Raw genomic sequence first — 12,140 nt, forward strand, 5'->3', positions numbered from 1 at the left:
TTTGTTTATGGTAGTTTTCATGTAGCTCAGGTTTTTGAGGAGTGAGGGGAACTAATTGCCTCCAGTTTGGTTAAAATACAGCGTTGATTGTGCTTTTATGCAGTAGCGATACACAGCCACGACAGGGTGGCTTGGGCTCCACACATGGGCTGTGTTTTAAGTGAGAGAGAAGTAAATTGAGACAGACACAGGGTATTTTATCCTAGTCTGTATTTATTTACACTGAGTATACTCCTGAACAAGTACATTAGATAGCAAAGCCAGAGCTGGTTTGGCAAGTTAGTTCCAAATCTCAAGGTGGCAACTCCATGAGGAAATCCATGTAGCTATACATGTTTACCCATCACTGAGCTCCATATAGGCCAAGTTCTTACCATATGACATTCTTTGGGAGATTTACACATCACTCTGAATCCTGCCCTTTTTCCCTGCTGATGGTCCAGTTGTCATTCAAAACCACATCCAGGTTGCTGTTGACTGGCCTGGCTGAGCCCTGTGGACAAAGGAGAGGCATTAGGGGTGATTTCTTTCCCAAACATTTGCATTTGAAAGAGGTTTATTTGAGGTTCAGGTCTGTAAACCATTTATCTGGAGACACAATGCTATGGTATTGAAGTCTTCTTTTAAGTGCTTAAATGCTACCCATTAACCCAGCTCATTAGGGTTTTTGGGAGCACCTACAAGTTTCATACCTCCTCTTAACACAGAGTTTCCCCACAGCTCAGATTTTGTGTCACAAGTTGGTTTTGGAATGTTACCACTATTTTCCACACTATTGTGTTTTATGTATGGGGAAAAGTACTGTCCCAGCTGAGATTATCAACATCTTCGTCATAGTTAATATCAGAAACCAAATCACAAAAAGCCAGTTACAAAATCAGAAGGAGGCAGAATTGCAACAAGCATGTTCTGGCAATCCCAAAACCTGCAGTAGTTTTATACCCAGTTAAAGGGGATTTGATATAAAATTCAATATTTGTAGTGCATGTAGAGCCTGATCTGCCACAGCAACACATTTTTGGGGATGACATACCAGACACTGACAGAATGTAGATACTGCTTCGTAACTTGTGAAGACAAAGTTAAATAATTCATTAAGGAAAAACTAAGAGACTTGACAAAGCTCCCCATTTATTTGCACCTCCTAAAGGACGTCTTGTCAGTCTTCAGGGGTGAATGATAGACAAGCGTGTACTCTGATATTTGGAGTTGATGGGGAAAAATTGAATTCCCAATTAAAAGTGTAATTTAGTTTCACATTCTGGCTTTAAAATACATCATCCTTCATCCCTTGTCATGAGTCATGAACTTTCCTGCGTGACTGAGAGAGAATAAATGAATATCTATTAAGATCTCTCTCTACATTTTTTTCTCCCTTAAAATAGTACCATTTGAGCTTATTAATAGATACTGTTTAATGTAATTCTGCTACTTTGCAAGATTAAGCCTCGGTCAGCAGGTCTGGGGACTTTTCACAATGTACCTGTGGAAGCTGGTACCAAAAGTGAGAGCACAGATTGCTTGTGTTTATTAATGCTTCTGACTGATGCTGAATCAGATCTATGTGAAAGAAATAAAGGGCTCTGGCAACCTGTCCATTCTGGTAATGCTGAAGCTATTTTTGCCTTTTAATTGGGAAGAAAGATCCCTCGTGGAGACTAATCCAGTCTGTAACTGGAAGTTGTAGTCGAATATGAAAACGTTTTCTCAGTCATGCTTTGAATCCTTAAAAAAAGACATGCTGCCTCAAAACTGTACTAATTATGGGTCATAATGTAGCATCATGTAACCACTTTGATTTAAAATCTCAGATTGAAGTGTGGCTATGGTTTTTCTATCAGGAACATCCTCAGTCTATCTGTAAGACTCCTCTGGAGTTTAATCTAATGTCTTTTGCATAGAAAAATAGAATCATTTCAGGGAAGTCATCAGTGATGAAGCTACTGATCCAGGCAATGTTGTTCCAGTTTCAGTTTCCATTAGTGGTGGTGTTATTACTGTAGAACTTTCACAGCTGACAATGGTCATGAATGTGGTTTTTATTACTAAATATATAAATATTCAGCCTAAAAGGATTTGTGTGGAAAGTTAACATTTAATTTCACTGTTGGTAGATTGCCATCATTCAGTTTTCTGCCATGATTACTGATTGCTTTTGAATGCTCTGTGCTTTACTTTGAGCTCAGAAGCTGAATGAGTGGTTTTTTTAACCTCCCATCAAAAATAGTTCCAGGGAAGCTACCGTTGCTATTCAGGACAAAATGTGCCTTTTACAGCTCATTTTTCGCAGTCAGCTGAGCTGACAGCTCTTGCGCCAGCAGACGACCCCACTGCTGGTTTCAGGCATCTGTCCATCTGGGGAAGCAGGGCTGGAAAGCACACAAATGCAATCCAGATGTGTGCCTGAAGGAGATGATGGCCCTTCTTCCCTATTACCTAAGTCCTAGGAGCAGAAAGGCTTTCAAATAGTAATATGGTGCTGCAGTGTGTAATGTCCTCTGCTCGTTGTGTCCCAGTCCCAGTGGGATGGGATTGCCTGGTGTAACTCCTGGGGTTGGTGGTGTTCCCTGTTTTTCCCGGTGGATCTCTGGAAGCTGCTGAGGAGGGTTCAGCGGTTCTTGAGTGCTGATCTTTAAAGATATAACTCAAATCTTTAAAGAATCTTTTGGCTGATCTTCCTCTGGCTGAGGGAGGTGACCGAGTCATAGCTCAGTACCATATGATAGCCATGGTGATTGCATGCTCAGCTCTTACCCTAGCACTAGTTTTTGGCAACTTTCTCTGTCACCTGGCCACAGGGATTGAGAAGATGCCAAAAGAAGATGAGCAAAACTATAGCTGCTGGGGAGAACGATGGTTTTCTGCACAGGGTTAGGTGCATTTGTGCTGGGGATCTCCATGGGCATCCTCTCCTCTTGAAATGACCATGAGCTTTTGCAGCCAAAGAGACCTTCAAAGGGATGTGACCTGCACTTCAGTTTATGTAACCTCCCATTGCTGTTGGAAAATGTAAAAACATCAGGCTGATGCTTTTGTCTGAGTTTAAGTGGCTTCAGAAGCCTTCATAGCTTACTGCTGACCTGGAAAAAATTAGGAAGAGGAGGGGGCTTCCTCCAGCAGCCTTGTACTGGCAAGTAGTCTGGGGACATTTTTAGTACCTAGAGATTCCAGAAATAATAAGCAACTTATGATGCTTCCTCCTGAAATCTGATTTTAATTATGGCTTTGGAACACTGTTCATGCACTGGACTCATATGTCAGCCTGTTGAAATGAAATTGCAGAGATGAGAATCACTCTTGTATTCTTTGTCTGCCAAATACCTTCTTCTGAGCTCCCTCTATTTTCAGCCTGTCTGTGTGTGAGGGTTCAGGATGCTCCTCTTCTTACTTTACTACAGATTGTTTTGACACTTTATGCAGACAGAATTAACACCCAGAGTAGCAATATTGAGATTAATCTGAGCTGTCAGTCTCACCTTTATTGTCTTGGCACTGGTACCTGCCACCATGGAAGATGCTGAAGTCACAGATAATTTGGGACCATTTCTGCGGCAGAAGACAAGTGAGAGGAGGAAATGTGGTGGTCTTGCTGAACATGTCTTGAACAAAACAGAAAACTCATCAAAAAACAAAACCTGTTTTGTCTTATCAAAAACTAGGTAAAATTGCAGTTTAATTAAAGGATATAGTCTGTGTAGAGTATTTGGCTGTTGCTAAAATCCCACGCAGAGGAAAGCAAGTCTTGGCTTCATTGATCACCAGCCTTGGGTGACATGGTCTAGTGTGAGATGTCTTAGGATCCTTTCCAACACAAACCATTCTATGTTTCTGTGATACATCTGGATATGGAAATGACTGTATAATAAAGTTCCGGCTCTTCTCACCTTCTTTCTCCCTGCCAGCCCATGCCTGGATGCAGAGGATGGGGTTGGGGAGGTGCAGCCTGGCCAGAGGTGCTGGGGAGCAGAGCTGGGTGCTGTGCGCAGTCTCTGCCCTTTATCACACTTCATTCTTCCCCATCCCTGTCCTGCTTATTTCAGATCATCACCCTGCATTCATAGAACCGTACAATCGTGGAATAGTTAGGGTTGGAGAGGACCTTAAGATCATCTAGTTCCAACCCCCTGCCATGGGCAGGGACCAGCAGAATGCATCCCTGGCCCTGTGGCTCAAGGGACAGTTGTCAATAACAATAAGATCTAACACAAAATAATCATCCAGGAATTGAAATGTTTCAATCCATTAAGGTATTCAGTGCATGCTGCAGCAAAGCCAAAGGGCATTATTGTCTTGGTTGGGGTTTTTTTTTCAGTTTGCCCTTTTAGAAGTGGGTGATGTTTCTATAAAAGGTTTTTGACAGACAGGGAGAAGACAGAATTTGTTTTATTACCTTCTGGATTAGGCTTTGAATCTCATTTTCAACTCTAAGCACTTCAGCTTCACCTGAAAAACACACAGGCAGTCTTAAATGGACACTTACATTCAGGCTTATGCTTTTATGTAAATGTTTTGTGTGCCAGTTCCCCATTAATACAAGGTCACAAATTAAGTTTCTCATGTATTTACATAACATCTGAACATGAATTGCAGACAACTACTGATGGCACGAGTGTGTCTGTTCAGGATTCATATGGGCTTTGTGTCTCTATTAGCATAGGAGCATCAATACTTTCACAGAGGTAAGTCGAAGCATTAGATGCTGATACAGGATTTTTCCATATTTCTAAACATGGATAGCTTTTAGGAGGGAATTTTGTCTGGCTTCTTGATTGGTTTTTTCCAAACTAAATATCCTTTAAGCTTTTTTCCCCTTTTTAATACTGTTATTTAAACTGAGGTTCAAACTGTGCTTTGACATTCGTCTTCACAAAATGTTTTGCCAAAGACAGCACAGAAAAGCATGTGTAGTCATGACACTATTGATCTTTATAGACATTAAGCTTGCTGATTCTGCTGTGAAATAGGTAAAATAATACATTCATTTTACAGATGGGCAAATGCTTTAATTTGTTTTCCCCTCTCGATTTTTCCAAGTAACCTGAGTCAATAACTAATATCATCCATGACTCTAGAGCCTATTAAATAAATATACTTCATGCACATATGTGTAAGATCATTATATACGTATAACCACATCATCTGTAAGTGGCAACTAGATTTGGAGATGATGCTATTGCACATGAATTAAAATAGGCTGGTTACTGTATTGTCCAAAGTCTTCGTCAGTGATACAGTGAGTGAGGATGCACATGGATGCCCTGTGGTCCTGTGTGAAGGGCACTGTTTAGTTGGCACTGTGGAAGATGCTGAAGTCAGGGATAACTTAAGACCATTTCAGTGAGCAGCAGCAGAGTGAGGGGAGGAAACATGAGTATCATCCACATGGGATTCCTCCTGCCTGCTCCCTGTCCCCACCAGCACTCTGGGCTGTCCTTGAGCAATCATCCCCAGCCTGACTGGCAGCATCTCTCCAGACACCCCTGTGTCAGCAGAAGCTTTGAGTTGAATGAAGAGAAACCTGGCTCTCTTCTCCTCCTCCTGCTCCTCCTCCCCTTGGATGCTCTCAGTGGAGTGTGACTGGGGAGGGTCTGTCTTGGGTGAGTTCTGTGGGAGTGAAACATCAACACATTTTCTTTGGATCGGGGAAGGTTTGGTTATTCACTATTCAAGCTGAAGTTCTCTCGTAAGCTTTTACTTGAATGTGAATGTCTTTTAGCAGTAAAATTAGACAGACTTTGGCATCTGCATTCGCAATATGAGAGAAGAGGAACAAGGCAGAACTACCAGTTTTTGGTTTTCCTTTAGGAGGTGTCCAATGTGGTGACATACTGGGTATTTTAGAGTTGAAATTTGAAGAGAACTCATTTGGCACTTGTAGTATTTTTCCTAAGTCTGATTTTAATCAGCCAAATAAGTGAAACCAACTCCTCCCAAGAATCCATCATAAAACCTAGTTTCTTGCTCAATATGTTTGCTTTCTGAGCTAGCTCCTTGGCCAATTTTCCAGTGGAAGATTGCCCTTTTTTCCCATGGGAGAGATTCCCTTAGCATAAGTGAACGCCCAAGTGAAATAAGGCTGAATGTACCAGTGCCTGTCATCAGCCTGCACTTCCTGCATGGCAGGGTTTAACAATGAAGGAAACCAGCAGAGACCCTGCAGTCACTTTTGAGCACCATGAGAGAATTCCCTGGCGTTGGGTGACCCAAAGCTGATGCTCGTGTGATGCACACTGGACTGCTTGGTGGCATGAGGCTGTAGTGGGAGGAACTGCGTGGACATTAGGTGATGGGACAAATCCAGTGGCAACTCAGCATCACAGCCCGTCTCCTCCTCCAGAATGAGATCTGTGCTCCCTTGATGCAGCCCAGCAAAGGAGCATGCACCAAATCAATGAGCCTCACACCACATGTCTGAGTTTTCACAGACCTAATGTGAGCATGGAGATGCATAATGGTCCGTATTACTGGTCCCTAGGAGACCATAAACCAGTGGAAATCAGAATACCCCTTAAATTGCTGTGATTTAAACCTAGGGTCACTCTTTTCTTCTTAAAATCCTGGGAGTCACTGAAGCAGAAAGAACTGCACCAGTGACTGAAATCTCTACATTTACCTCAAATATTCTCTTTCCCAATGAGGAGTTGCTTACACTTCTCCTAGACATTAAAAACACTACATGTTTGCATGAGAGCAAGTTGAATCCTCTATCTCATGTCTCACCAAGAAAGCAAAGTCCCAGTTTCTGATTGCAGTGTTTTTGTAATGCCAAGTAGTATTTTAAGGGACAGAAATAACATAGCTGAATCATTAGATCACAGTTTGAGTTTCTAATCTCAGCTGGAGTTTTAGGGGCAGGCACTTGCAAGTCGGACAATTACTCTTCTAGAAGAATTTCACAGTTCCTTCATTGTTAAGGAAACACTGGAGAGAAGTAGAAAAAGTGACACTTTCAGGATGCCTGAAAGTAATACAGATCAACTGCTTATGAAGAATAACCCACATTGGCTTGATAACCTCCCCTGAGGTCGTTTGGACTATTATAGGCACTAACCAAACTGCCTTTGGGAACTTCCTTTTAAAGAGGTAGAAAGGAAGAAACTGAGAAACAAAACCAGGGTTTCATCCAGCAGGAACAGCACAACTCTTTTGGAGGTCTCAGCCACATCACTTCTCCCTTCCCTTTTGATAAAGCCTCAGTTCTTAAAGGTGCTTTTCCAATCCATCAGTTGGATGTGAAGGCAGCACACAACTGGTGTCAGGGCTGGCACCACAGGGATATCACTGCTGCAGGGGAGCGACATGGGATGACATGGTGCTGGGCTCAACCACAGAGGAAGGCTTTGCATGAAGGGCTGGTGTCTGCTGCTGCGTGTCTGGCTCATGGTGTGTAGTGTTCATTTGAATTGGAGACGTGTACAGGAGTCTTCACTCTTGATTAGTGAGAAAAGTGCTCATTGCATTGGGTCAAACTGTGTCCTCATTTATGTCTTTGAGCCCTGCGGGAGCGAACGTGGGTAGCTCGGCCTCACAGGGTCACGCTGGTCTTTTGTCACCTCAAGAGTGCGTGTTGTGTAAATGTGGTGTTTACTGTCTCACTCTATTTTATTCAGGAATCAGTCAAGATCAATTTATTTAACCAAACCCAGTCAGGCTTTCACTACAGAGGGGCAACATTATCAACTACGGCATCTATAGTCAACGGCACAGATTGTGCTTGCTGCCTTTCTGCAATAGAGCACCACTAGCTGGAAAACCAGAGGGCTCAACACCCTATGACTCTGAAAACAAACTTTATACATCTCCTTATCAATGGACAGCAATGATGTACCCTACCTCTATTCCTGATACATCAGTAATACCAAAACTGGTCATGCTGGAGCATAAATATGCTCTGTGCACGCTCCATAACCTAAAAATCTGTTGATGGTTTTGAAAAGCTGGATAAAATGACTTATTTTAATTTCAAGTCAAGGCAGATCTTTAATGTAGGATTTGCTCATTTTAGTTCTTGCAGGTATTTCAGATCTCCCATTCCATATTGGTCCAAAAAACATCTTAAAAATCCAAATTTCAATGGTAGGATTTTTTGCTGATGAAGTCCCATAAAATTCATCCCCACCAGCAAGCTTTTCTTATGAGGGTTGGAGCAGTGCTTGCAACACATACTTTAGGGTTAGAGATTTGGCCAGAGGGCAGTGATTGTAGAATACAAAGGCTGCATAGTTTTCAATTAGACAAAACGTGTAAAGCTAAACTTCATGCAGAGACTTCTGTTGCAAGCACACCTATTTTCTGCTCTCGTGGATGACTAGAAGTGTGTATTTAGCCACATGGGTTATTAAATACAACTCAGTTAATGGCATTTTCCTCCCTTCCAAAGGTCTCCCACACCACATTATTTCTTAGTGGCATTTAGGTCTCTTTTCCCCTTATACCAAACACCCTCAAACCAACCCGCGTGGCGAGATCTTCACCAGCAGCAAACATGTTGATCTGGTGCAAGGGATCACAAATAAAGCTGCCTTAGGGTTGCATCACAGTGCTGCCTGGGCAGTGTGGGTTTGGTAGCCAGACAAAACATCCTTGTTCATTGTGTTTGGATGTGTATTGTGGGCTTCAGCCACTTTCTTACAGATTTTAACAGGAATTTCCAACCTTCCCTGAGCTTTTAGCTGATCTGCAGTAGGAATCGCATTTGCATCTCTGTTGTTTGCTCCTTTTAGCCAAACCTAAACTATCTTCAGTTAATTCTAGTTGTACTTAGAATAGAGTTTTAATTTTGCTCCTGTTGCCAGGATTGCTCTGGTGTGCCAGCCCTGCTTAGCACAGCGCATAAGGAATGTGGAAAATTCAGCCTTTTTTTTTTCAGCAAAGCCAAAAAATACTTTATTCCTGTTGATGTAATTTCAAAATGATTAAATGTACTCTCTTTCTTCTTGTAAGTGCTTCCTAATTTTGTGTCTAACCCTGTTGTGTTTCAGTCAGAGGATAATTGCAATCAGTTACAAATCTGACAAGTGACAACCGTTCTCATTTACTCTAACCCCTGGGTGCTTTTCTAGAGGTCAAAATATACTAGGATTTAAATGAAAGAGAAAGATCTGTTGGAAGCAGCAGTTCTTCATAAGGGCTATTTACCTACAGAAGTGGAATTTATTGGGTGAACAAAGAATAAGAAGCTCCGATCGTTGCTAATCTGTAGCAAGAATGTCCTAACTTTTGAGTAAGGCTTTTCTTAGGATGGGGATTTGAATGGGAAAATTTGGGCTGGGTGAGTAAGAAAAATAACAAAACTCCATTCTTAGTTTTTGAGAGGAGGCAAAGGAGCAGGACAGTGCTCATCCTTTGGGACAAACTCTTGCTCAGTGTCTCCGGTCTCTTCCCACAGCCCTCTACTCGCTGTCTGCTTTGCTGCCTCCTGTGGAGTCCCGGGAATCGCCCTGCTGACACTGGGAGTAAACCCTCTCACCGGGGCCCTGGGAGCCTTCAACATCTTCTTGTACACGTGTTGCTACACACCCATGAAGAGAATGAGCATCGCCAACACGTGGGTAGGAGCTGTTGTCGGTGCCATTCCGCCTGTCATGGGCTGGACGGCGGCTACCGGTAGTCTTGATGCTGGTGAGTATGAAACCCTTGGATCTGGGTGAGCAATTGACACCATTGCCTTAGGGATAACTAAAAAGACCTCCTCAAAACGCAGTAAACCTCATTCTTTATGCTTGTTGGCCTGATACCTGCTTCAAAAGCAGATCTATTCTGCTGTTTGCAGTGCCACAGTGTCTTACAGCGCGATACCATGAGGACCGAATGAGTAGACACGATGGTAGCATTCTCCTTACAGGGCAATTCAGGGGCAAAGAGGAGCTGATGAAAGACTGTATCCTATTGAATATTTGTTTAGGCCATCTTAAAAAAAGTAATTTAGAAGGAAAATAGCATCTTTGGGCTTCATATGGGGTAAAATGTTGCATAATTTGGGGATTAAAACTATACCCAGTAAGATCCAGCTTCGGAAGCTTTCAGCTGGAAAATTCCCAGTTGTGTTTATTAGTGTCTTTCCACAAGCCAGAAAATATCCCAGGAAGATAAATTTATTGGTGTATTTCTTAATTGCCTATTTCTAAAGTCTGAAGTTATAAATGTTCCTTCCCCCATCCTTGAAAAGTAAACGAAGATTTCTATTTTAGTAACTGTGAACCAGTTTTACATCCCTTGTAAAACACTGATCTCTTCAGCAGCTAAACTCTGACACAATTGGGGCTTGTTTTTCCTGCCAGCTAGAAACTTAAGAATCAAAGTGGCTCCACAGACTTAGATTCTGAAGAAACTAATGAAGTTCAATTAGCAGGTCTGTTAAGAATTGTTTTAGCTCACACTCATCCCACAGTGTGGCATATTTAAGTCTTGAATAATACTTTCAACAACAAGGCTTTTAACCAGAAATGACCAAATCTGTGCAAAATCCATTCTTCATTTGTGCTAGGCACTTCCTATAAAAGTTAGTATGAATTGGCTTTGAGTAGTCATGTTCTGATATGGATCTAATCCGCAGCTGGGATGAAAGGTTTTGTGGTGGTTTCTTTTTAATGTGTGTACTTCTCCTATACAAACACTCTCTTCTCTGAAAGGTACTTTTATATTTAGACCTATAAACAGTATGTATGTGTATGTATAGTGTCTAATGTTAAGGAACGCATACATCATCATTAGAAGCTCTCTATTTCTGAAGAGAAGAAAATGAATGATGCTTAGACCTTGGATCTTTTGTTTAGGGATTTCTGTTTGGTTTTGGCACCTCATTGCAGAGTTGATGTTAGACGATGACTCTCACGTGCCCATGCTTCACCTGCAAAGTCCAGCCTGGAGGAGCTGAAGAGCTCCAATCTCACCAGAGCTCTTGCTGTAGAGGCTGTCACAGTTCAGATTTTCACCCCTGGTTTTAAAATGGCAGCTAAACTGCTGCAGTTAAAGCCCATTAAACTAAACTGGAACTGATTTTCATTATCTTCAATTTGTCAAGTTACAACTTGCTCTTGGGAGACCTGATTTGCAAGGAGCTTAAGTTGTCCCTGTACGGTAGCAGAGCAGGCAGCAGAGAGCACCACTGGTGTCCCAAATAAGTTCTTCCTCTCTAATTTGCAACTGAGTTGTGGTTACGTGTCCCTCTGCCAGCTCTGGAGGGCATAATCCCTGGCAGTGATGCCATCAGTGGAAGATGATAACTTTAAACCACTTGGGCAGACTTTGTCAGAACACGGTGGTCTGCACTGGTGCGTAACTCGGTGTTGTATTGTTTGTTGTGGGTAGCTACAACTTTCCACAGTCACCTCCCAGTCTGTGTCAGTGAGGCCAGGCAGCTTGTTTAATAGATACAGAGCTGCTACTGGACTTTGTTATGAAGCATACCTGGGGAGAGTCCTGAAAGTGGTGACCTAGGTGTCATATTTTAGAACATTTAAGTATTAAGAAACAACAGAAACACTTTTAAAAAGAAAAGAGGGAAATAGAAGAAAAGGTTTGCATTGTAGACTGTGATTTGCCCAGAGAAGCTGCGGCTGGCCCCTCCCTGGCAGCGGTCAAGGCCAGGGTGCGTTCAAGGCCAGGTTGGATGCAGCTTGGAGCAACGTGGTCTAGTGGAAAGTGTCCCTGCCCATGGCCGGGGGTTGGAACTGGATGATCTTAAAGTCCCTTCCAGCCCAAACTATTCTTTGATTCTGTAATTTTCAGTGTTAAACATTCTACTGTTGTGAACAGGAAGAGTTTTCAAACCTGGCAGCATCAGACCCGTGCAGAGTACAAGCGTGCATCTGCATGACGACGTGCAGACCTGCATCCCTCCTTTAACCAGCCAACCCACAGTTGTTGAACTCATTAATAATGTGTAATTAGCTTGGAGACTTAACCTAGTTTTCAGTAGAGGTGTGAAAATGCATTTGCACCTCGTTTAAAAGAAAAAAAAAAGAATCATTTCACTCAATAACAAAGAGGAATGTGAAGGGATGGAGGGAGGAAACTAATGAGAAGGAAGGTTCTCACCACTTAACTGGTGGCTTTTTGAGTTTACATTTTCCTGTGGATTTTCTCTCCTTGTAATCTTCTCACAGCAGCCACATTGTTGTACATGTTGCTGGTTGTAG

The 12,140-nt window shown here is 42.3% G+C and overlaps 1 protein-coding gene across 1 annotated transcript in view; it reads left to right on the forward strand.

Annotated features, from left to right (window-relative positions):
• LOC104402801 (protoheme IX farnesyltransferase, mitochondrial) overlaps positions 1 to 12,140 on the forward strand; it is a gene marked incomplete at its 5' end in the record, with an annotated part of 100,635 nt that overhangs the window by 77,151 nt on the left and 11,344 nt on the right. The window contains one exon of the mRNA XM_010010775.1: positions 9,389 to 9,621. Within this exon, the coding sequence (XP_010009077.1) occupies positions 9,389 to 9,621 (233 nt within the window). The remainder of the gene's footprint in view (positions 1 to 9,388; positions 9,622 to 12,140) is intronic.

The sequence above is a fragment of the Nestor notabilis genome, unplaced genomic scaffold (assembly GCF_000696875.1).
Source record: "Nestor notabilis isolate BGI_N333 unplaced genomic scaffold, ASM69687v1 scaffold9873, whole genome shotgun sequence".
NCBI classification, from domain to species: Eukaryota; Metazoa; Chordata; class Aves; order Psittaciformes; family Psittacidae; genus Nestor; species Nestor notabilis.